Source organism: Periplaneta americana, chromosome 14 (genome assembly GCF_040183065.1).
Source record: "Periplaneta americana isolate PAMFEO1 chromosome 14, P.americana_PAMFEO1_priV1, whole genome shotgun sequence".
In the NCBI taxonomy this organism is placed as follows: Eukaryota; Metazoa; Arthropoda; class Insecta; order Blattodea; family Blattidae; genus Periplaneta; species Periplaneta americana.
Window position 1 is genome coordinate 82,803,269 of NC_091130.1, and position 27,689 is coordinate 82,830,957.

Sequence of the window (27,689 nt, forward strand, 5' to 3'; positions counted from 1 at the left end):
GAAATGCTTAGCGCTCAAAGCTTAACTGTGATTTTCCGATCATTACTGGACAATGAGTATCAGTGTTAATGCCATATAACTCTCTATGTACATTCTACATGTCTTAAGCTATGCATTGACAGTCTTGGTTCATTTTCGATAAGAAAGTGACATCCATCATTCTTGCAGTGGACTCTTCATTTCGTTTCTCATAGATGTGTAAAGCGCTACAGCGCTAAACGATTAAAAAAATACTGTATATTTTAAAAAGTTTATCTGTAGGTAGATTATCAATAAATCTCTCTTTTTTTCGTTGCGTATCAACTATAGAATTTTTTAAGAGATAATAATATTTATTAAGCATTCAAAATGTAAAATAGCCTATTGTTTACGTTGATCTCTTTCTTTTCTTTGTTTATTGTTCTGTGGCAACTGAAGATATAATATTAAAAGGTAATAATTGTACATGACTCGGGACTGTAATAGTAGGTCCTATATATGAAACAATTTTATGATGTTATACTTTATTGCACGAGTCAGTGTTTCCTAATTTTGACGATTGAAATAACTGTATAACATTATAAAAGTGTTCCATACGTTATTTTTTGCACCATAGCATTATAGAACAAAAAGAAAGAACATAAAATTTGTAATGATGCGTAGTTTGATATCATGGTCTACTAAGAAAGGGATTGCTATAACAACATTGATGTATTAAATATTATTGCACGGCAAATCGTTTCATAATATTAATTTTTTGGTACACAAGTTGTACCGTCATAATGGAAGTCATGACGTTTCAATTGATATGATAATATTTTACGGTAGTTACAATAATGTGGCATATTATGCACGATTTTTACTAATGATACAAAGACTGATTGTAATGTTTGAATGCAAAAAAATATACTAATAGGTGAGATCTGCGTTCGTATTTTCTTCCTTTTAAGACTTCATTTCAACTTCAGACTTTAATAAGAGACCGTGAGATTATAGGTGAATAATAGGCACCGGTCAAAGGAAATTACAGTAGAAATCGAAGTAGTCCCAGGCAGAATACATATTTCTCTCTCAGCAACTTCTTTATCCACTATAACTTTTACAGTATCTGCCAGACATCAAAGTTCTGACATTGGGTGATACGAATAAAAGTTAGTATATAGTATATACTGAACTTTGTTTAGTAAATACTCTTGTTAGTAAAAATAAAATCATCTGAATACATACTCATTTTTTATTACGTACTTATAATCTGGAAGCATAATACGAGAATATACTCAAGTATCCATCTTGTGCAGAATATATACTCATGTTTGGTAAGAATAATAGCTAGTATATTTTTATTTTTATAAGTTCGTTCTCATGTTATTCTGAGTATGGTTTGTAGCGGGCTCAGTTCAGAGTATTTCTTGATTTGTGTTCAGTTTAAAGTTGTCTGAAAAAATGGCAGAATTTATGAACGATGTAGTACCTCATGGAAAAATATACAAGAAGACGTGAGCTTGTGAATTTAAAAAAACTTCGAAAACCTCTAACGCTTCATAGAAGTGAATGTAAATTGATTAAACACGTATTTGTTCTTTATAAAAAACATGACCTATACACACATGAATGGCTATCAAATTATAATGTTAGAGTGTATAGTTCATTGTAATTAACAATTGCAGTTTTTTTGTAAAATATGAATTGCAAAATGCAATTACTTGCAACTTTAAAATTATATATGTATATCTACTATGTATGTATAGGTCTCGCAGCCACGGATTACCGACGGAAGGAATGCGAATCAAACACTGCGATAAGGAAGAGCGGGCGAGAGGAAAGGTCACGAGATAACTTGAATGATATTCAAGAGTACAGTCGGAAGAGAAATGACATCGATAGAATCAGCCTTGGGTTGTGATAGTTACATTACGACTTCAGTTTGTTCCATTGCAGGTGAATACGTGTCTTGTATCGCACGGTACCGTATTATTATTTCATTCGTAACATATGTTGCACGTTTAATTAGCTTCGAATTTTTCTCTTGCTACGGTCTTTATTTTCACAGCGATGTCCTCATTTGTTCATCTTCTTGGAAGAGACAGTACTTCCATCGGCTCGCACCTCTCCCCCCTCGGCGTGCCTACATACACACGTCAAAACAGACAGCAACGCCACCATTGCTTTTCGGTAATCGTTTCTTGCGCGAGCTGTATATATGTATGTATGTATGTATGTATGTATGTATGTATGTATGTATGTATGTATGTATGTATGTATGTATATAACTGATCCATAATAAATACTATTAACACATCTGAAAATCTTTAAATTGATTGTATTCTCCATCCAACATCTCGTTAATGACGGTTTTCCAGTATTATGTTCTTGTTTCCTATTGTATTAACGTCACTTTTCTGATTCACTCTCTCTTTCATGCTATTTATTTATTTATTTATTTATTTATTTATTTATTTATTTATTTATTTATTTATTTATTTATTTATTTATTTATCCATTACCAAAATTTACAAAAATCAAAACACAAGCGACTACAGCATGCCGATACTAGGGCCTATATAAAAAAATTAGCATCAATTTGCGATGTGATCAAAGAGGATAGATAACACGAATATATACTAACTTTTAAATGATAATATTGTTACTCTTACGAAAATGAGTATGTTCTAATGGTTACGAGAATATAGTCACAGGAAGTTCTCATACTCATAAGTACAAACCTTGAGAAAGTACTTAACTTTTATTATAGGTGATCCCAATGGCAAAAACATGTGAAGTTCTTTTAAGATCGGACCATTGATTTAAATGTTACGGGAACATGCGAGTACACACTAATACGATGTTAGGCCTATATATTTTATTCGTGGTACGATTTAACTGTCTGTTTAAACTACAGCGGTGATGAGATAACGGAGACGCGATCATGCAACGAGAATTGTGGGGAAAACCGAAGGTTCAAGATGAAGTATGTTATGTTCTGAAATCTCACAGAATCTGGAGGTCAAACCCAGGTGCCTCCGATGTGTCACTTTTCTCTTCACAGAGCGAGTTGTCACGCTCAGAATTAAAAACCATTAAGTGAGCAATCCACGCAGGAATCTGTGGAACAAGACGCATGTCTAATATCGCATCTTGCGTGTCATGCTGGTTGTAAAACCTTTGAAGTCCTTGTGCATTGACCCAAAGGCCGGAATTAAAATCCTGCTTACGGTTCAACAAGCAACTTTTTTTTAATAAACACGTGATCATCTCTATTAATAGAAAGGAACGAGTTTTGTTCTTGTACAGTAAATTGCTACAAGGCTGATTTCGGCAATATTTCTTTTTTAGCGTTAGTTTCATCGCGCAAAAATTCTAGACTTATGGCTTGACTAGCGTCTCGTCCTTCTCCACATCCGTATGTTCCCTTGTCCAGCTCTACATTAGTGTAATGGATGTCATTATTTTATTATATTTGTATATTACTTGGCTCAGTGAATTCTCCGTGAAGTTAGGGCATATATTGTTCAATATCTTTATAATTCGACACATTTTTTTCTTCGTCTTAGACATATTATTATTATTATTATTATTATTATTATTATTATTATTATTATTACTGACCACTAAATGTGTATTTCTGTAATTCTTCTGAAGTCTGAACATGCATGAATATTGTTATTTGTAGATCTTCTCCCTAGAAGGACAAAATTATTAGGTTTTATCTCAGTTTTAATCTTCTTAATCTTTAGATGAGGGCAACTATTTATTAGTTATTCATTTAATAATAATAATAGGGCTATTGTGGAAAAACTGATTCAATATTATGTACCAACGAACTGTTAAACGCCAGGAATTGACATGTCTTAAATCATAGCCAGGAAGAGAAAGATGAGATAAATAAATGTAAGGAAGTCTGCTACCTAATGGGGTTTGAAATATATCGTGCTCTAAAGTCTTTTAATAGAAAAGAATTTTTCAAAAGAGTAATGATTAAAATAACTTAAATAACTTGTACATAAGAAGTTTTTAATTTTGAAAAACTACGAATTTCTCGACCAAGTATCGAGAGAAGAATTGAGAAAATTCCTGATTATATTCAAGAGGAAGGTTAAAAATAAGAAGCAAGAAAAATCGTATATTATTCACTGGCTCTTGATGACAGCAGTGACATTACTGATACAGCAAAGCTTGAGATTTTTATCCGCGGGATTGGTCAAAATGTTAGTATAGGAACCACCACTGGTTGTAGTTTTCATACTAAGTACCTTTCTTCCGTCTCCTTACTTCATAGGCGTTCTGTTGCATGTAATCACTGCAGCTCGAGTTCTTGTCACCGCTGGTAAAATATGTTACTAGTCAGCGCTGTGTGCTGTGGAGGGGGAAAAGAGACTAGCCATCCTATCCCATTATCTCCTGACTTAGTTGCTTCATGTGTGATGTCTTATTGGTGTCACTTAAGAAGTTCCAGTCAGTCAGTTATCCGATATAAGCCTCCTCTCTCATGATATTTCTGTTTGATGTAATTACTGGACGTAGAGAACCTGGATGCAACGGCACATCTCTAGTATCGGTTGATTTTAAATTACTCTTGCCAGTCTAGACGTATCTTCATTTTCTCTTACTGATGTTGACTTGTGTTCATACAGTTTATCTGTTTAGGCTCAACATATCAACAGCTAAATTAAACTAAAATGGGACTTTCAGACATTATGATTTTAATTTAACTATTTCTTATTTTGAGAGAATGAACAGCATTCTTATACGTAGTTATAATAAGAAGGCGATAATGCAATCCAAGATATTTGAGAATGATGTGAGCAGTGTCTAAAATTAATTAATAAACTCAAGTCGTGCGCTTAGTAACAAAAAGAAAGATTACTTGAAGGAAAAACTGAATGAGATAGACACAACAGTAAAAATAAAAACATTAGAGATTTAGAGGAATTTAAGAAAGGATGAGAATGGTGACTTGCTTCCAGACTCTCATTACATCCTGAACAGATGAAAATATTATTTTGAGCAAGTACTAAATGTACATAGCCAAATAGAAATGATCGATGAGAAATTCAAGTACAAATTGCTGAGCCGTTTATACCCAAACCCACACTTTCTGAAGTCGAAAGTGCGATAGAAAATGTGAAAAAGTACAAGTCTCCAGATATCGATCAAATTCCAATAGAATTTATACAAGAGGGTGGAAGCGCATTATCTAGGGAAATTTATAAGCTTGTACTTGCTATTTGGGGAAAAGGAAATTGTACCAGAACAATTCAAGTAGTCCATAATTGTAATCTATCTTTAAGAAGGGGGAAAGACTAACTGTAGTAACTTTTTAAGAATATTATTTTGACGTACAAAATTTTGTCCAATATTCTTTTGAGAAGATTAACTCCATATTTAGATGAAATTACTGGGGATTATCATTGCTGTTTTAGGCGTAATATTTCGACTGTTAGTCAGATTTTTGTATTCGACAGTTATTGGAGAAAAAATGGGAGTATAAGGGTACCGTAACCAGTTATTCATAGAATTCAAAAAGGCATACTGCTCGGTTAAGAGAGAAGTTCTATATAATATTCTTATTAAATTTGGTATTCCCAGGAAACTACACAGTTCGATTAATTAAAATGTACGTCAGTGACACATACTCCAGAGTTCGTATAGGCTAGTTTCTGTCTGAAGCTTTTCCCATTCACTGCGGACTAAAGCAAGGAGGTACACTATCACCTTTACTTGTTAACTTCGCTCTAGAATATGACATTAAGAAAATCCAGGATAACAGGGAGGGTTTGGAATTGAACGGGTTACATCAGCTTCTTGTCTATGCGGATGACGTGAATATGTTAGGAGAAAATCCACAAACGATTAGGGAAAACACGAAAATTTTACTTGAAGCGAATAAAGAGATAGGTTTGGAAGTAAATCCCGATAAGACGAAGTATATGATTATGTCTCATGACCAGAACATAGTGCGAAATGGAAATATAAAAATTGGAAATTTATGCTTTGAAAAGGTGGAGAAATTCAGATACCTTGGAGCAACAGTAACAAATATAAATGACACTCTGGAGGAAATTAAACACAGAATAAAAATGGGAAATGCCTGTTATTCGGCTGAGAAGCTTCTGTCATCCAGTCTCCTCTCAAAGAAACTGAAAGTTAGAATTTATGAAACAGTAAGTTATTGCCGGTTGTTCTTTATGGTTGTGAAACTTGGACTCTCACTCTGAGAGAGGAACAGAGGCTAAGGGTATTCGAGAATAAGGTGCTTAGGAAAATATTTGGGACTAAGAGATATGAAGTTACAGGAGAAAGTTACACAACGCACAACTGCACCCATTGTATTCTTCACCTGACATAATTAGGAACACTAAATCGAGACATTTGAGATGGATAGGGTATGTAGCACGTATTGGCGAATCCAGAAATGCATATAGAGTGTTAGTTGGGAGGCCGGAGGGAAAAATACCTTTGGGGAGACCGAGACGTAGATGGGAGGATAATATTAAATGTATTTGAGGAAGGTGGGATATGATAGAGACTGGATTAATCTTTCTCAGGATAGGGACCGATGGCGAGCTTATATGAGGGCGGCAATGAACCTCCGGGTTCTCTAAAAACTATTTGTAAGTAATGTATTCAAGTCTAGTGCTTCAGGGAGATACAAGTGTTAAGGTTGAATTATGCCTACACGGCTTACTCTGCAAAATTAACTACACTGTTATCAATAGCAAAATAGGACAAAGGAAACACTTTTTTTTTTTCGTAAAAAATACTTTTTAGTACAGATTGTATAGCATGCAGTGAGAATTTCTTCCTCACTTGGGAGGAAAAACATGTAGCTAGCTAGTAACATAGAGTCACCAGCTTTTCGTTCAGTTGTAAATGTCACTGTTGTATACAGAGTTTCCCATTTATCTTGACCACCCAAATCTCCCCATTAGTATTATTTCCTCCTTTCAGTAGTACAGTACAACTTTCGTATGAAACAATTTTTCATTTGGTGCTTGCGTACAAAATTATTTTGGTTGCTTAGGATAAATAGGATACCTGTATATTAGTGTATTATTGATAATATCACAATAAGTTTTTAATTTATTCAAATGAATGAAAACCTCGCATGACATTTAATGAGATTATTTCGCGAACAGGATAGTAAATAAATAATGAATTTAATATTTAATGCTGTCATTGGCTAAGATATTCGATTAACTTACGTCGTAATATATTGCACAGTTGCGCTCGGGCGTGGGTTCGATTCCCGCTTGGGCTGATGACTTGGTTTTTTTTTCCGAGGAATTGTATGTATGTATTTATTTACACTGCAAGTGGGCAAGCACCCTGTGGCAGTGGTATACACAATATAAACAATACACAATAAAATTACAATACACAATATAATTATACAATACACAATGCAATTATATACAACATACAATAAGAATACACAATACAATTTAACACAATAATTACAATTAATAATGAAACATAAAATAACCTAATTTTTAAAATAACCTAATTTGTCAAACTATCAAGCGAATGTCTGGCGAATCTTCTACCTCATCTGGCCAAATACCAACTCGCTATCACCAATTCCATCGACGCAAAGTATATATATATATATATATATATATATATATATATATATATATATATATGTGTGTGTGTGTGTGTATAGTAGCTGAAAGCACCCGGCGTTGCCCGGATTGTCCTTTTTTTTTTTTAAATGAAACTGATTGTTAGACTTTTCGGAAATCTCAGAAACTCAACTATAGACAACCAAAACGAATTGTCTTTAATAAGCTTTCCTTGTCCATAAAGATGAATCTTTACATAGCGTCACTTACATGAATTAATCAACTTCTTAACCAAATGCCTGAAAGGATTAACTCAATTTAAAACAACTGTAGATCAGGCAACGAAAGAAAACATTTCATCACGTGCCTTCCGTTCAATTGTTTTTAAATTTGTATGTGTGTATGTGTGTGTATCTGTTTATTTATTTATTCTAGCATAGTTAAGGCCATCAGACCTTCTCTTTCACATCACCAGAAATACAAATAAAATAATAGAAAATCAAACTATAAATAAAGAAGTAAAACGAAACGAAAATTTATAGTACAGATTACAGTCATACAACATTTAAATGAGCTAGCATTGTCTTGAAGCAAAACAAAAACACTCCTCGGTCCCTATGCGCCACTTAGCATTATCTCAATGTTCTGCAGACCTTAAATTTTATTTCTGTCGATCAGTAACTGTTAAATTTCTTAGTCGTGGGATTCAGCGTATTAAAAAACATTACAACCTTTCGGCCGTCTCATTTGCTTCCCACCACATATGTGACGTTGCACAGAGGCAGAGATAAAATGATTATAAGATCTGTAAATTGGTGTGAAGCTGTGCATTTCACGTAATTTCATGTCTATGTGTGTTTTCACTTGAATTTCAGAGACGGCTGACGATAAACAGGGAATTCCCTTGTTCCCAGTCTGAACCCGTTGGGATATCATTATGAGATAAAATAATTATAAGATCTGTACAATGATCTGAAGCTGTACATTTCACGTAATTTCTTGTCTATCTGTACTTCCACTTGAATTTCAGAGACAGCTGATGATAAACAGAGAATTCCCTTGTTCCAAGACTGAACCTATTGGGATATCATTATGAGCTAAAATTTATCTCTCTGTTGGTAGTACCAAAGAATCAATATGTTAATATACGTAGGATAATATTTAATTTATACTGAAGGATATTTTACCCCTTCACCTTTGTACATCCACGTTTATCATACCCAGTTTCTTTTTAATATCTCACAAATTCAGAACATGTTAATTATATTAATTGTTATTTTATATAATTACAGAATACAGACACAATATAAACTCGCAATAAGTAAGCCATTTTTAACATAAAAACTAATATTCTGGGAGACATATACAGGTTTTTCCACAACGCGTAACATACTACATTGGGAATGTGATTATACAGCTAGAATTTCGCAATAACACATTTTCGGACATGGACAACAATATTTTGAGAAACGTATATTTTAGAATTAATACAGTGTTATTTTCAGTCGGCTTTTATACATTTACATATTACGTTAGCAACATGACAAAACTATCTTTTTTTTCCACTGCTTTGTATAAAATGTAGTTGAGAATGTGAAAAACACGCAATTTTTAAGTTAATATCTGAAAATTGGAGCGACTGTTCTTGAGTTTCATTTTAATATGACCATTACAACTGCTAGTCGCACTGAAATTGAAGTTGCTTAAAATCAAAAGGCATGTTAGTGTGTATCATAGGAATGCGTGGGATAAAAACATCATCTTCTTTCGTTTTGCCAGTTAATATTGTCATATATATTACGATTTGCATGAGTTCTTTTTCATATCAATTCTTGTTCCATTGCGTAATTTTGGTGGGTCAGTATTTCGTAATAGTACTATTGGTCATTCAATATTAAGTATTCAATTATGTGGTAGCAATTCTTGTGGTTCCAAAGAATTTAAGAATTCAATTATAAAACACAGCCTGCTCACTATCTACAACTGCATCGAGAAATTCATAATATGGTCCAGAACTGTGCAAAGATACTTACTTATTGCATGAATTGTCTAGATTCTAGCCTTCATGATGTATCAACAATGTTATTTAATTTTGTGTTGTTTCCATGGCCCCATGAAAGTCTATGTTGAATACAACAGACAATAATAAAGAACAATTGACTATAGAAGATGCATTTTAATATTATACATGAATGTTTGGTCGTATTTATTTCTATTTTTTAACTTTTTAATTAATTTAACGTTCATTTGCACAATTTTAATGTAGCCTATGTTTTTCTCCTAGTTATGAAGGTTAAATGTGTAAACTTTGGCACATATCGGTCAAAGCGTGTAGATTTGTATAGAGAACATACATACATACATACATACATACATACATACATACATACATACATACATACATACATACATACATACATACATACATACATACATACATACATACATACCCACATTCAATTTTATATATTTTAGTTCTTTAACGACGCTATATCAACTATTGGGTTATTTTGCGTGGATGGAATTGGTGATAACGGGTTGATATTTTGCATTAGCTATCGCCGATTACTGCATTCATAAAGAAAGAATGAACATATTATTTAAGACATACAAAAATCATCTAGTTTTAACTACTGTTAAGTTGATATGAATGACAGAAACAACTGAATAACATAAATATTTTTATTATAAACGTAGTGAAATTTAAAAATATGGAAATTTAATTACATATACAATTATGGAAGTGATATTCCGTAAAATACGTTTTTTATGTAGGTACCTACTTTATGTTGAAGAAACTGATATCTATTTCCGAGTTCTTTTTATTAGATTATGCTGTTCCTTATTGACTTGTATGATTACATAAAAATTTCCTTTGCATTCTAAATACTTCCGTAGTCTAACAAACAGGAAATAATTGCGAATAACCAACTAAAAAAGTGACAACAAACAAATTGACAATACTACTGTGATTGATGACTGTGATGGTTCACATTAAACGATTCTTACACTCCATTTTTTAATTAGTGTATAAGCGAAATTGTCCGTAAGTTATTTACGATACGAATATTAAAAATAACATTTTATTTTGTGAGTGCGGATGTTTGCTAAACTAGGCTATAGGCCGAGTGAACAAAACAAGATCATTTTTAACATGTATGTAATACACTATTTTTTAGATAGTCGTTTGTTCGTGCTGGTATGGAGACAATTCTCACAACTTCTCTACTGCATTTATTGTAATAGTGAAACTTCAGTACATTATAATTTTATAACCAAGCAGTGTTATAGCTTAGCGGTAGAGCATTATCTATTTAATTTGTGTACTTTTTTTTAACCAAAACAGTCATTTTTAGAAGTAGGCCTGCAATTGTTTGAACAGTTTTGTTGGTCTGTTGCGATTGCTGCTGTGTGACATCCGTTGAGAAACAATTGACAATGGACACAAATAATTGAAAGTCTGTGTTAAAATACTTTTTGCACGCTACTGTGTAAAAGTCATTCCCAAGGCACACACACGAACTTTTGTAGACAGCCACTATTCACATTAACCCTTTATGATCTGAAATTTACATACCTTTTATGATTTTCTACAATTATGAGTGCACAAGGTCATAGAGACACATGGAGAAACAAAAAAATAAATAAATAAAGCAATCCTCTTTCTAATAACAGCTGGCCAAGAAACTGGCGGATGCTGCACTCAATCAATAAAGAACGAAACTACTACTGAGGATACCAAATGGAATAATGAGGAATCATATGAGTCAGAGATTATAGAAATGTTAGTGATGGCAAATGGACTCATTCCAACGGAAAGGGTTAACATTGTTTTTATAGTTGTCAATACAATTTGTATAAAATGTCAATGGAGTAATTTCATACATCCGATGTTAAATGTAGGCATTGCAGCGTTTGTCAACTCTTTGAAGGGTTGAAAGTTATTTCCTTTTAACACTAGTATTAAAATTATATACTTTAACACGTTTCCTCAATCAGTCGACTTGTAACATTATTATGTACTCTTAAAAATGGGACTTTCAGGAATGAATGTCTGAAAAATAAATAGTATAATAATTACATTACAATATATTTACTTTTATTGTTGAATTTATGCGAATTGAATTAACTGTTACAAAATATTCATCTTGTATTTAACTGGCTTGTTTGGAATGTAGTGTAGAAATTATCAACGGCTTGAATTATTCGTAAGTTAATATTTCATCCACTGTTACTCATACTGTAAGAGTTGTTACAGGTTGCCACAAACTTATCAAGATCGGAGAACAAATCTATATCTTTTGAAGTCTGTAACAGCTCTGGTTACTTAATCCGTTGAGCCATGCACAGTCCATAATTAGCTATTTATGTGTGGTTTCCTCCTCTTGATTCCGATCACGTACAATAACTCCATTAGTGCCATTATTGCACTTCTAATTTTTTAGCGTTAATTATTTTCCTAGAATGTTTGTGCATTGTAAATCTCTTCATTTATTTCAAATGATATTTTCATAAGTGCAACTTTTTCAATTTTTACTTCTTTTGCAGTAGATTTTGGTGCCAGTTTGTAAGATTCGGACAAGGTGGAACTTTTATTCACTTCTTCAATGTAATATGATTAAAATATGTAGTGGTATTTGAAAAATTGATGACGTCACGTGTATCTTGTACCATAATGTAGTTAGGCCTACATGCGCCAAATCTCCTCACTCATATTAGCCCCTCGTTCTAACATAACGCTCAAAAGCAAAAATTCCAATACCTATCCAAACAAAAACGTTATAATAGGTGCACAAGATAAATGGGATACTCTGTATACAGTAGGTCCATACATGTTAATGATCGCATTATTTTGGCGTGGTTTTTTAGGTTAGACCTGCATATGAGAGTTATGTTCACGTTTTGATTGTGGCTTTTCGAAGGACGCTGCCATAAATATCGTAAATGAAGCCACCCATTGTAGATTATTGACTGCGCCTTCCAGAGTTCATCAACCATCACAGAATAAAAAACACTCGAATGCAGACAACGAACAAATGAAGTCGTAGCTATAGTTGGCTGCAGTGCTGTACAGAGCTGAATGTCAGAGCCGTTTTCACAAAGCATAACTAAAATAATTATTTTTAATAAACATGTATTTGGATTGTCATATACTGATTTTCAGCCCTAAGTAAAGGACGTAATTATTTGAAGGTGAAAAATATTCTTTACTTTCCTCATCAGAAGATAAAAAAAGCGAGTATGAAACACACTTCAGCTGTTACATGAAAACGTGAAGGATTTCAGCAACTGAATTGTTTTATTGCTTTATTACTGCTGATACCTTACTGTTATCTCCACATTGCGCACTTTAATTTTCGCAGGCTCACATGTTGTGTGTGCATAAACCTCCCGAAAATATAAGCGTGACGACTCCAGACCTTGGCAGATAATGACCATAAGATGTCACGGAAGCGCTTTGTTGGTATATATCACAGATACAACGAGGGAGCCCCGTCTTGCATTCGTACTTATGTAGGGTTCCGAAATATCGAAGTTGCACGACCTGTGTGAGACTACAATATAACGGAAACGAGAGAAAATTCTGAACATTGAGGACCTGTAATATAGATGTTATAGAAAAAGATGCACTTATGAAAATATAATTTGAAATGAATGAAGAGATTTACAATGCACAAACATTCTAGGAAAATAATTAACGCTAAAAAAAATAAGTGCAATAATGGCACTAATGGAGTTATTGTACGTGATCTGAATCAAGAGGAAGTTGACACATACTTTCTTATTAATCATTTTATACTCTAATTGTTGCCTTACACAGTGTAAATGTCCAATTATTGAGGAGTCCTCTGAAGTTAAGTATTTAGGCATAATTTTCGACAATCATTTAAAATGGAACCAAAGCATTAATTACCTTCGTAATAAATTACATAAAATAATATATTATTTTGTTTTATTGAGGAATTACTTGTCAATAAGTTTATTACGCACAATATACTTAACTTTATTTCATCGGTAATTATGTATGGAATTATAGGATGGGATAGCTTATTTAAATCCAGTTTTAATCCACTTTATATATTACAGAAGAAAATAATTAAAATATGTCTTCATAAACCTATTGATTTTCCATCTCAAAAATTGTTTTTAGACTTTAATATTCTTGAAATAAGACAAATTTATTATATTGTATTAATAAAATTCATACATAAAAATCGAAATAATTTTGAATTGTATTCTCATAGTTATGAAACAAAAGATATGAATTCTTTAAGATTGTTTGAAACAAAATGCAACACTGCTACAGTATTTAATCATAGTAGTAATTTAGGCCCAAGAATATGTAACAAATTTATATTTAAATATCCTAATCTTGTCAATTCTAATAGTTCTAGTATTACATTAAAAAAGTTGTGAATTTTATAAAAATTGAAAAACTGTAAATTGAAATTTATATATTATTGCGTAGTTTTTAGTTTTTATTTTATTGGGTTATTTTATGACGCTGTGTCAACATCTCAGGTTATTTAGCGTCTGAATGAAATGAAGGTGATAATGCCGGTGAAATGAGTCCGGGGTCCAGCACCGAAAGTTACCCAGCATTTGCTCGTATTGGTTGAGGGAAAACCTCAGAAAAAACCTCAACCAGGTAACTTGCCCCGATCGGGATTTTATTGTGTAGTAGACATAAGACAAATTGTGTTATATACTTCTTAATTTCAATTCAGGAATCCTCCGTTGAGCACGAGTTCTACTTTTTCAGGGGTGAGCTAGAGCTTTTTTGTTTATATTATATAGTTTATGTTCCAATTGTTAGAAAAATAAATAAATAAGTACATAAGTAAATAAATGCGTTTTAAATAAATGCTGCTCTTTCTCATGTTACCATTGTATTCCTCTTTGTGATTTACTTTCTCATATCGTCACCCTTACTGAGACATACGCGAATTCAATTATTTATTCTGTACTTGAATAAGAAGATACCCTTTTAATTTTATGTTTGTATCACACTCACAAAATTTTTATAACCCCCAAAAATAAGATAACTGATTGGATCGATCAGGTCGTGATGGAATTTGTGATCGACAAAGCACGGGGTACTCCCGTTTCCCTCTGTAATTCCACATACACTCTCCACTTCATCTACACTTCCCTCTTTCATAATCTCCGTTTTTTTTCTCATTTCGGGCTTGAGACCGATGCAGAGTCTGCTGCGGGCCGCCACCAAATTTGAACCCCGTTATAAGTGGTCATTAGTAGCTGGTGGTAGTACTATGTAGTCCACTCCTGTGGAGTAACGGTTAACGCGTCTCGCCGCGAAACCAGGTGGCCCGGGTTCGAATCCGGGTCGAGGCAAGTTACCTGGTTGAGATTTTTTCCGGGGTTTTCCCTCAATCCAATTTGAGCAAATGCTAGGTAACTTTCGGTGCTGGACCCCGGACTCATTTCACCGGCATAATCACCTTCATCTCATTCAGATGCTAAATAATCTAGGATGTTGATACAGCGTCGTAAAATAATCTACTTAAAAAAAGTACTATGTACCGTAGGCTCTTCTTTGGGGCTAATAATATCTCGTGAGATCTGGGTTGAGAGACAGCGGTAATGCCTACGTAGAGAGGTTAAGAGGTTCTGTAGTCTTTAAGAGCAATTCGGCGGCGGCCTGTAGGTGAATCTGTAGAGCGGGAGGATCTTACAGCGTGCACATCACTCCATCCCGGATAGCACAATGGGCCCACGCAAGCGGACTACGTGTGAGGGCAGTCCCGATCCGGTGACTCTCCCCTTAATGGGGAACTAGTATATAAGATATCTGATTTAATTTATAAATTATATGGCTGAAATGGAAATAAATGATTAATTTTTCATAAATTCACTGTGAAATCTCAACTATGCCTATGTGTAGACTGCAATAATTTTCATTACTCTGTGTTTATTTAATAATCGTTGGGCAACAACTCTAATGGAATCATGGGTCCCCATTCTCCGATTACGATAAACTGACGAACTTCACATAAAAATTTAAAAATTCCTTCCTACATGAAGACTCGAAACAGCCAGAGAATTCGAAGTCCTTGCAGAGAACGGGAAAATACGTGAATTCCTTGCAGAGTCATTTGGGGAGACAACCCAGTTCCTTGCCATGCTAGTAACATCCCCACTTTGTAGTCTTAGGACTGCCAGCAACAAGATTAGACATATTACTATAACGTACATTTTACTGAAAATCGCTGGTATGGTTAAAAATGTTACTTGCATGTAAGTATAATCACTAGTACAGGTATAATGGCATTAATATAATATGTGTGTGTATCCGCGTCCTCAGGTTGCAGATACTCGTAGAGGAGACGGCCTCCAGATGTGGAGGGTAGCTGCGAATATATTGAATAAGCAGTCGTGGACAGCCGATAAGAGGTGGTCCTCCACTTTGGAAGCTGGGCGAAGGGCTAACAACCCATCACCGTAAAAAACACTTTGTTACGAAACCATACAATAAGTCTCGCAATGTGACTGATTCTTTGGTACTTCCATATGAAATATGGGAAATGCCTGTTATTATTCGGTTGAGAAGCTTTTATCATCTAGTCTCCTGTCAAAAATCTTAAAGTTAGAATTTATAAAACAGTTATATTAGCGGTTGTTCTGTATGGTTGTGAAACTTGGACTCTCACTTTGAGAGAGGAATAGCGATTAAGAGTATTTCAGAATGAGGTTCTCAGGAAAATATTTGGTGCTAAGAGGGATGAAGTTACAGGAGAATGGAGGAAGTTACACAACGCAGAATTGTACGCATTATATTCTTCTCCTGACATAATTAGGACCATTAAACCCAAACGTTTGAGATGGGCAGCGCATGTAACACGTATGGGCGAATCCAGAAATGCATATAGAATGTTAGTTGGGAGGCCGCAGGGAAAAAGACCTTTGGGGAGGCCGAGACGTAGATGGGAGGATATATTAAAATGAATTTGAGGGAGGTGAGATATGATGAGACTAAATTAATCTTGTACAGGATTGGGACCGATGGCAGTCTTATGTGAGGGCAGCAATAAACCTGCGGGTTCCTTAAAAGCCATTTGTAAGGGTAAATAAGTGTGTATCCACTTCACTTACGTGATTCGGATTCCGCATATTGCGGATAGATAACAGGATTGTGAACATATTCAAGTTGCACATCACTTCGGCGGGCCACGCTGTGCATGAGAGTTATGTCTTGTACTAGGATGAGTCTATATGTAAGTGTTCGTGTAAGTGTAATGTCGGGAATGGGTGAGGATGATGATGAAGATGAAGAATCGAGAAGGGGAAACCCGGTGCCGGCATATAGCCTACTCCTGTCGAATAGCATGAAGGGTGCCGCCAGGCTTAACGTCTCCATCCACTATCAATAATGACATATGCCTTTTCTTCATATGCACTTAGGGAGAGATTTGGGATTTAACCCAGGCACACTAGTGCACAATCTAACGATTCTCTTGGTCTCGAGATATAAATTTTACACGAAAATTTCTGATCCCGCTGGGAATCGAATCCAGGCCACCTGATGTGGAAGCACACGCGCTACCACAGAGCTAACTCGGCGGCCCATTAGTATAATATTACGTACAAGAAATTAAATTAACATTAACATATGAATGCCACGTCGTGTTTTCTAAAACGTTGTTCCTACACCTTCACTGTTTTGGAAGATGTCTGTAGCCTTCACGTACCCCAAGTATCCTCATCTAGAGTCATAGAACTGACGAATGACTGTCTACACTGGCACCTACTTCTTTGCCGTTGTGCGACGCCTGTCTGTTTTTCATTTTGACGTGTTTGTTTGCATATACTGTATTTAAGAACATCTATGAATTAAAAAAAGAGTTGGATAAGGACGATAGGACATGCTATTTAAGCACGAATAAAATATTCACAGATATTCGTTCTACGCATTGAGTTTGATGAATTTAGTATCCAGATACATGAGGGAAATTCACTCTCCTCAGTAATATATTTTTCTAAAATATAGTCACAGAATATCTGCATTCTGTTGTTGTTTGGCAGAATTGCCATGACATCGTTCTAACATAATCAACTTCACTTAGTGGTAGGAAAGATGGGCCGAAGAACAATTTAACAAATGCACTGATTTCCGATTTACGTTCTTTGTAGGCATAGATACTGCTGAGACCCAGGGAGCCAATCTTCTGCCTCCAGTTTGACTTAGCCTAAATGGAATCTGGAACCATTTACATGAGCATTAATTAGGCGTAACCTCAGGAACAGTCAAATGCAAGGCTCCACGTAAATGTTATATGCAGAAAAATCAAACGTAATCGTTCCATTTCCGTAACTAAAAAGGCTAAAGCTGTACTAGTCTATGTACTTTCTTGTGAACGCTTCAGGTAAAAGCTTCGGTTGTGTACTTGGTTGACCCGGCAAGAAACTCGGTTGTGCCTTTAGCTACTTACCACCAACCGCAATAAAATCCAATTCGCCCGAAACAGAGTGCATTTCTTATCATCAGGCCAAAGCATGACGCCTTACACCACGCGGTTACAGCAAGGAACGAATGCCGTTATTTGAAAGTGAAAATATTTAAGAAGTTGTCGATGCTGCTGCCATCTACAGGCAAATTACTTGAAAAATGCGTGAAATAAGATAACTTCAAAATATCATGCATACAAGTTAAGGAGGACATTTCTTGATCTTTTTAAAAATCGCCCGGACTCCGGACAAAGGTCTAAAAAAAGGAGGATATGTCCGGACTAAAGAGGACATCTGGTCACCCTAATTATAGGGGCATTATATTCATTTGCCTCTTCTAAAGTAAACAGCAGTGCTCTTTAATTAAACTGTTGAAGGGAAAGTTGTGAAGCGAATTGTTTCTGTGGATATTCGTCGATATATATAATCGGTTCAATATATCGTGTGGCACTAATTTAAAACTGCAACTGTTTTCCCCCATTAGTTGATCATCTGCTTGAATGATTTTCCAGCTGTTAGGTTTACTTCATTACTGAGAACATTTCCTCGAATACACGTGTTTTTCAGATATCACGATAGTCAGTCATTTTGTACCGGTAACTCTTTGGTTGGCACAATTTCAGGTGCTTTACAGCAATTAAATTCTCTAATTCAGACGGCATATCGTGTGTATATTTAGAGTGTGTGTGTGTGTGTGTGTGTGTGTGTGTGTGTGTGTGTGTGTGTGTGTGTGTGTGTGTGTGTGTGTGTGTGCGCGCACGCGATTGTTGTAATCGTCTCCATAATTAAATGAATTGTAAATGATTAACAATATTTGTAAATATTCATGATCATCCTTGTCTTCAACTATCTCTTGTGAGGTCTTCCAATAAGTCTTTTCCCTCGTAGTGTGTAGTGAAGCATATGTCTAGTAGTCTGTACGCGAGCTGTCTCAAGCTCCACTTAGTACGCAACTAAGGTGTTACTGAACGCGAGAGAGGAGAAATTTGGACCAGAGGCTATAATTTAGACTTGGTGGTCTGTAATGTGCAGGAAAATTCCGACGCGTGACACACGGCTTAAAGTTTCTTCCGGAATACCTTACTTGCGTTCCGGATTTTTGTGTACTGAAAAATCCATCGACCCACAACTCTTGGGTCTAGAAGAAAGCGCTTTGCCCATTATAATAGACCTATAAAATAATACTGTATATTGCGAAAATAAAATTAGTATTATTTTATATAAGCAAGTTGTATGTGAAATTACTGTTTTCATCACATAATACATCTGTGTGAAGTAGTTCTTTCAGAATTACTGTGTATTTATCCAGTCTTAAAAGGGGAGGCAAAAGCAACGAAAAATAAGTAATTAGTAATAATGATAAATGATATTCAATGTAATGTAGCTAGGTAATGTTTTACGAAGAAAAGTAACTTTGTTAAAAACATAAACATTTATTTTGTAACATTTAGTATATTTAGTACTTGACGTTCAACCTTGGTAGCACTGAATGCCAGCCACCTTTGATTCTTGATACCTCAACATGTTGTTTTGAGTATAACTAGGCGGATGACTACTAACAGTAATTACTAATTTATTATGATCATTTCCATATTTAGGTATTGGCCTTTCACAATGAGTATAAGGTGGTTTTGCTGTAGATAATGCTACATTAAATCGATTTTTTTTTTCTACTTCCTATTACCATTTATTTAAGAAAGAGCAGCCCTTTTCGGTACACATCTCACGGTATATCTTGAGCGTTGACGTCAGTGAACGTTAAAATTAATTGCCTATAGAGGTGCTTACACAAGTAGCGAACGAACAACGAACGAACGACAAACGAATGCATTCGCTGATTGAAATCGGTACAGTACGATTATTTAGTCTGACAGTTGTCGGAGATGTGCGCGTGGGACAGGCTAGTCCATTTAGTTACGCCAAGGGGTGTTTGGTTTATTCACTCGCTTGCCTTTACCGACTGGTCGCCCTTATCTCTACTCCGGAACTCTCCCCACTCCTCCGATTACTTCCCCTCTTTCGCGTCGCTGAGCTGTCAGGACTAAATAATCGGTCTGTACGTTGGACGACGCAGAAAAGGCAAACCGATCGTTTGATTTGCCGTCGGTAGTGATCCGTCGCTTGTCGGTACATGAAAGGAAGTTGGTGTTCGTTGTGGATGGAATTTTCCACTTGCTTGCAGGTCGCAGCGGACCGCAGGGATTAGTTTAATTTCATCAATAGGATGTCGAAACTGGAGTGGACTGAAGAAGCTGTTACCAATCTTATTGATATAGGGAGCAGTAAATTTTATAGCTCTATTTTGCACAGTAATATTTCGAAGTCTGTTTCTGAAATGCGATAGAAGTTGTGAAACTGTGCCGATTCAATTCGACGTAAATCACGAAGCAAGCCAGTGCCTTTACGTATATCGATTGCGACTTTCGTAGAGTGGTGTCTGCCACCATCGCCTTTTGTTTTTTAACTTTCTTTTTGTTAAACTGCCTATAATAATAATAATAATAATAATAATAATAATAATAATAATACTTACTTACTGGCTTTTTAGGAACCCGGAGGTTCATTGCCGCCCTCATATAAGCCCGCCATTGGTCCCTATCCTGAGCAAGATTAATCCAGTCTCTATCATCATATCCCACCTCCCTCAAATCCATTTTAATATTATCCTCCCATCTACGTCTCGGCCTTCCAAAAGGCCTTTTTCCCTCCGGCCTCCCAACTAACACTCTACATGCATTTCTGGATTCGCCCATACGTGCTACATGTCCTGCCCATCTCAAACGTCTGGATTTTATGTTCCTAATTATGTCAGGCGAAGAATACAATGCGTGCAGTTCTGTGTTGTGTAACTTTCTCCATTCTCCTGTAACTTCATCCCTCTTAGCCCCAAATATTTTCCTAAGCACCTTATTCTCAAACACCCTTAACCTATGTTCCCCTCTCAAAGCGAGAGTCCAAGTTTCACAACCATAAAGAACAACCGGTATATATAATTTATTTCAAGAAATAGTCTGCCCAGGCATCCTGGGTTGCCAAAAACACAGAATAACACACATATAAGAATAGTAATGATTACAGTAAGATAGATGAGCCAAATTTAAATGTGAACTAGGAGCTTAAGTTTAAGAAATAATAAATTTGTACATATATTTGTAACAATCACACACTAACGAATAGAAAAGGGGGGGGGGGTATTATGATATTCCGTATAAATGATTTTTCAGAATTGCCACAGACCCTTTAATGGTTGAAGTAATTATTTTTGGAATGATGTCATGGATTCCAAATGTTTTGATAGTGTTTACAGTTGATCGTGGGATGGTGCCCCTCGCTCCGATCATTAAACCATGTACTTCCCAGGTGCCTTCCATCTGATATTTTTCTCGAAAATACGGAATAGTAGGCTCATAAATTTGTTGTTTTTCTTTGTTGACCTCGGATGGTTGGGTCTGGCTCATCTCAAATCTAACAGTTGGGTCCAGTATAAAGCCTTTACTATTAGTCTTGTCTAGAGCCACGATGTCCGCTCTTCTAATTCCGCCGCCTTCAGACGCAACGCAGTGCACCTCTTCATGGACCTCGAAGGATTTGTTTCTAAGGGCTTGTGCTATTAGTTTTCGGATGTTATGATGGCGTGAATTTCTCAGGAGTTCTCCATGCTGACAGGATCCTAGGACGTGTGCTAAGGTTTCAATCTCGTTGCAGTATCTGCAACGGAAACCGTCCAAGGATCTCCCATGAAGACTTCTCACTGGTGTTACGTTAGCATTCATCTTAATTGCGTCCCGCCATTCAGAGGAAGATAGACCTTCCTTAGAAAAAATCCATTTATTTCCGGGAGTATATTCTTGAAATAAAATAACACCTTTTCCTTTATGCGGAAGCGCACACCATTTGTCGTACTCTTGTTTCCTAAGATTTTGTCGTAGTTTATGGACATTGATGTTACTTATATCCAGATCTTCAGGTGGAATTTTTAACTTCCTGGAACATACTTTCTTTTCTGCTGCTATGTTCCTTGTAGAAACGACAAGAGGATTCGAGGTTCTCAATAATGTGTTGCAAATATTGAGATGCTGTAAATATGCTTCCCATTGAGCTTTGAAAAGGCTGAGACCCTTATATTTACGTTCGGTGTACAACATCGCGTCGGGCGTGTCTCCTGGCAAATATAAAATTTCCTTCACCGAACTTTTAATTAACTTATCCACATCTTCGAGAAACCGGTCAGAAAGCTGGTGAAGGGGAGCATTTTGAAGAGGATAAACAAGTATAGGCCAAATATACATATTTAAAACATTGAGTTTTTGTTCTGGTTTCAGAAGATAAGTAGATGTTAAAGCTTGGATCTTATTATTTAAATTATTGATTACTTTGGCAATGTCAAACTTAATTTCATCAGAAAAATTAATCCCAAGGTATTTGATTCGTTCATCGTTTTATAAATTCTAACTTTCAGATTTTTTGACAGCAGACTGGATGATAAAAGCTTCTCAACCGAATAATAACAGGCATTTCCCATATTTATTCTGTGTTTAATTTCCTCCCGAATATCATTTATATTTGTTACTGTTGCTCCAAGATATTTGAACTTCTCCACCTCTTCAAAAGATAAATTTCCAATTTTTATATTTCCATTTCGTACAATATTCTGGTCACGAGATATAATCATATACTTTGTCTTTTCGGGATTTACTTCCAAACCTATCTCTTTACTTGCTTCCAGTAAAATTCCCGTGTTTTCCCTAATTGTTTGTGGATTTTCTCCTACCATATTCACGTCATCCGCATAGACAAGCAGCTGATGTAACCCGTTCAATTCCAAACCCTCTCTGTTATCTTGGACTTTCCTAATGGCATACTCTAGAGCAAAGTTAAAAAGTAAAGGTGATAGTGCATCTCCTTGCTTTAGCCCGCAGTGAATTGGAAATGCATCTGACAGAAACTGACCTATACGAACTCTGCTGTAAGTTTCACTGAGACACATTTTAATTAATCGAACTAGTTTCTTGGGAATACCAAATTCAATAAGAATATCATATAAAACTTCTCTCTTAACCGAGTCATATGCCTTTTTGAAATCTATGAACTAGTTTCTTGGGAATACCAAATTCAATAAGAATATCATATAAAACTTCTCTCTTAACCGAGTCATATGCCTTTTTGAAATCTATGAATAACTGATGCACTGTACCCTTATACTCCCATTTTTTCTCCATTATCTGTCGAATACAAAATATCTGGTCAATAGTTGATCTATTACGCCTAAAACCACACTGATGATCCCCAATAATTTCATCTACATATGGAGTTAATCTTCTTGAAAGAATATTGGACAAAATTTTGTACGACGTTAACAAAAGTGATATTCCTCGAAAGTTACTACAGTTAGTCTTGTCCCCCTTCTTAAAGATAGGTACGATTATGGACTCCTTCCATTGTTCTGGTACAATCTCCTTTTCCCAAATAGCTTATAAATTTCTTTAGATAATGCACTTCCAACCTTTTGTATTAATTCTGCTGGAATTTGATCGATACCTGGAGACTTATAATTTTTCAGATTTTCTATCGCAATTTCGACTTCAGAAAGTGTGGGTTGGGGTATAAATGGCTCAGCAGTTTGTATTTCAATTTCGTACCGATCATTTCTATTTGGCCTATGTATATTTAGGAGTTGTCCAAAATAGTTTTTCCATCTGTTAAGGATTGAATGAGCGTCTCCAAGCAAGTCACCATTCTCATCCTTGATCACGTTTACCCTTGGCTGATATCCATTCTTGAATTCTTTTATGCCCTTATATAAATCTCTAATGTTCTTATTTTTACTATTTTTTTCTATCTCCTTCAGTTTTTCCTTCAAGTAATCTCTCTTTTTATTCCTAAGCGTACGATTTGCTTCCCGTCTTTTATTGAAGTAATTATCTCTATTCGCCTCAACTGGATCCTGTAAGAATTTCAATTATGCCTCTTTCCTTCTTTCTACTACCATGCAACAATCTTCATCAAACCACGGTTTGTTTTTCTTAGTTTCATAATAACCTATGCTCTGTTCAGCTGCAATTTTGATATTATCTCGAATATTTTCCACATGCTATTAACATCTAACTTTTCCTCTACTTCGTCGGAACTTGCTAATACGTCAAACCTATTTGAAATTTCGACCTGATAATTTTGCTTAGTTTCCTCGTCCTTTAATTTCGGAATATTGCATCTTCTAATATTAACTTATTGCTGTAATAATAATAATAATAATAATAATAATAATAATAATGGCTACACTTGCTATAATCATATTTTCGTCTGCTATTACTGCGGATAACCGGCGAACGCAAATTTTCTCTGACCGTTTGCTGATGATTTGTATACGTTGCTCCGAACTGCGAACGGACAACGAAGTTTTACTTCAACATTCTTTCGTTGTTCGTTCGCTACGTGTGTACGCACCTTATGGCAAACTACAAACATTGATCAGAATCGTATTGCAAAGAAAAGAAAGTAACCAGGACAAAACCAAAAACTTTGTTTGACCATCATTACACAACTACATGTTCCACATGACTTCCGTCATTGTTCACTACGTACTCCATGTGGCCAATGATCCGTGCAACCATAGCAGCACGTGATATAAAAGGTATACATACAATGTTCAGTTCATCCTGCAACATCCTGTATCTCATCTAATACAGCTGATAGCTAGAATGTAGACTTAATCAGTGTAACGCATGCGTAGAGATATCACCCACTTCCAATCTAACGGTGCTATTGCTCGAGCAATATAGCCTACTTGTCCTCGCGTGTTGATTCTTTTTGTCAAAGATTATAGAAATCACAACTAAGAGTAGAAAATATTATGCAGACTGTTTCACTCATGTTCTAATCCACCAATGACGTACAAGAATCCATTGAATTTCAGCTAATCAGAGCCATCTATCACTACAATGTTATAGTTTTAAATTATCGGTTTTGTTTTACCGATAGTGCTTGGCAATTATTTCCTCCTGCATATAAAAGTAGTATTTTGATGATGGTGGAAGGTTAGAAAAGATAACGCAGAAGCTTTCGAGCAAGAAATTGACAAGATAATTAAAAATAAAATAAAAAAACTAGCAACTGTATAGGATCAATTGTGCAATTTTATATTCTTTAACACTATAGAAGGCAATGACGGAAAATTAAATATCGTAAGAGCTACTAGGTCAGTAAATAAAATATATTATTTAATAATATTTTGTCATCTTCGTTTTGTTAATTATTCATTATTCTATTTGCGGAATAGTCGAGGTTTGACTTAGTCTAAAATAAATTTATTAGTTGCTAGTAAATTTATCGGCGAAATCAAAACATCTCGTGACATTACCTATGATGGCAATTCATTTCTGTTAGGAAATAACCGTTTCTTTGGCATGAAATTTATATTTACATTTCTCAGTTTGTTTTACGTAACATAGAAAATCGTCCACAGCTGTGGAGTAACGGTTGGCAGATTCAAATTCTGGTTGGGGCAAGTTACCTGCTTCAGGTTTTTTCCTGGGTTTTTCCTCGTCCTATTAAGAGCAAATGCAGGTAACTTTCGGCTCTGAACCCTGGACTTATTTCGTTGGCTTTATCAACTTCATTTCATTCAGACGCTAGATAACTATCGCAGTTGATGAACCGTTATAAAATAAACTAATTAAACACACACAAAACGACGAAGAAAATAGTCGAATTTGATTTTAAGTGATTCGCTACCGATATTGTATGTTGCTACTTTCAAATCAATATCCATTCAGTTTTACATGTGTATTTCATGTGCATTAGAGTACGATAAATTGATACCGTACTTAGATATTGAATATGAACCGATTTCGTTCAATAGTTTAGTAGAAATAACTGCAGGCTATACAGGCAGATGATATATTGAAAACCACTTTTTCGATATCAGAGATGCTGGAAAACGTATATTTCTAAATATATCGAAATGCATTTTTCTTAGTCATAATACTTTCTCTAGTCGACCTCGGTGGCCTAGTGGTTACCGTGCTGGCCGTTGAATCCTAGGTTCACAGTTGAAATCATCCGAGGGCGATGGATTTTAAATAAAGATAAATTCCTTAACATGATAACTTAATAAAAAAAGCTGTGGGTCCCGTTCAAAGCGTCGTTAAATATACTACTACTACTATTACTACTACTACTACTACTACTACTACTACTACTACTACTACTACTACTACTACCACTACTACTGTCCACACCTGTGGAGTAACGGTTAGCTTGTCTGGCCGCGAAACCAAGTGGCCCGGGTTCGATTCCCGGTCGGGGCAAGTTACCTAGTTGACGTTTTATCCGGGGTTTTCCCTCAACCCAATATGAGCAAATGCTGGGTAACTTTCGTTGCTGGACCCCGGACTCACTTCACCGGCATTATCATCTTTATCTCATTCAGACGCTAAATAACCTAAAGCGTCGTAAAATAACCTACTTAAAAAACTATTACTACTACTACTGCTACTACTACTACTACTACTACTACTACTACCACCACTACTACTACAACTACCGCTACTAGTACTACCACCACCACCACCACCACCACTGCTACTACTGCTGTTGCTACTAGACCGCCACTGCAACTACTACTACCACCCCACCACCACCACTCCTTTTTGATTATCATGGATCGTAACTCGTCACTTTTTCTTCTCCTTCAACCACTCTTCAGGTAAGGACGGAGTTTACGTGCTTGGATTGTTACAAGAGTATTTGTATCCCATTTACATAAATGGAAATTGTGGAAAAAGATCGCGTTTCCTTTGATGTAGCTCCTCATACAAAAGAGTTGTGTAATAAAGAAATTTTAATTGTTGATTTTAAAGCTTTGTAGGTCAATTTACAAACATATAAAATGAAGTACAGATACTTACAAGAATTATGGTGACGAATCTAAGTGCAGCCATCGACGATTCCTTGTGGTGACGAGTTGACGTTACAAGACACGCAGCCTGAAGTGCCGGGATCCGTTACATCTCGCACTCCATCTTGCGACATGCAGAACAGATCCTCTTCAAAACAAGGAATGAAACACAGAGTGAGGTTATGAGTCCTTGAGAGAACTTTTCAGCCCTATCCCCTCTTCTTTCACCATGACCCTGGAATATTTTCTCCCCACTCTTATATACGTTCAAATACAACCCTTAATTTCAGCCCCTATTCTTATTTATCTCGATCCTGTGCTTGATGTTTTGTTGTGTACAAGTATGTCATAAAACATGCCTGTCAATTAGGTAGGAAATTCATAGTTCATTTGTTCGGCGGCTATTGTCGACTTTCACTCGATTACCACTTCCCTCGGATTCCCTTTTCCCCAGCTTGATATGATGAATGTCCGAGCGCGAACTCCACTATTAACTTTGATAGAGTAGCAGAGATCTCGTCCGGGGGCAAGCCCACATGTCTTGAGGCGTTGTGATGGAACTGGAAGTCGGGAACCGTCTGCGTGAATATCTGATTATCTTGTCGACCTCCATGGCAACCAAGCAGAGATGAAATTCTGGAGTTGACATTGATGGTTCTTTTGCATATGAGAGATGTAAAACAGCTTGAAGGTTCTTCTTGGCGCCCGGAACTCGATGCATGACATGCGCAGAGCAGAATACGAGCTCTCTGTTGTCACGACTGCTGCCCCTGATAATTGCTGCA

General features: G+C 35.7%; 1 protein-coding gene across 1 annotated transcript in view; it reads right to left on the reverse strand.

Moving 5' to 3' along the window:
- LOC138713515 (cuticle protein 6-like) overlaps positions 1–27,473 on the reverse strand; it is a 115,903-nt gene extending 88,430 nt beyond the window's left edge. The window contains exon 1 of the mRNA XM_069845685.1: positions 26,915–27,473. Within this exon, the coding sequence (XP_069701786.1) occupies positions 26,915–26,947 (33 nt within the window). The 5' untranslated portion in view covers positions 26,948–27,473. The remainder of the gene's footprint in view (positions 1–26,914) is intronic.
- Between the last annotated feature and the right edge of the window lie 216 nt (positions 27,474–27,689).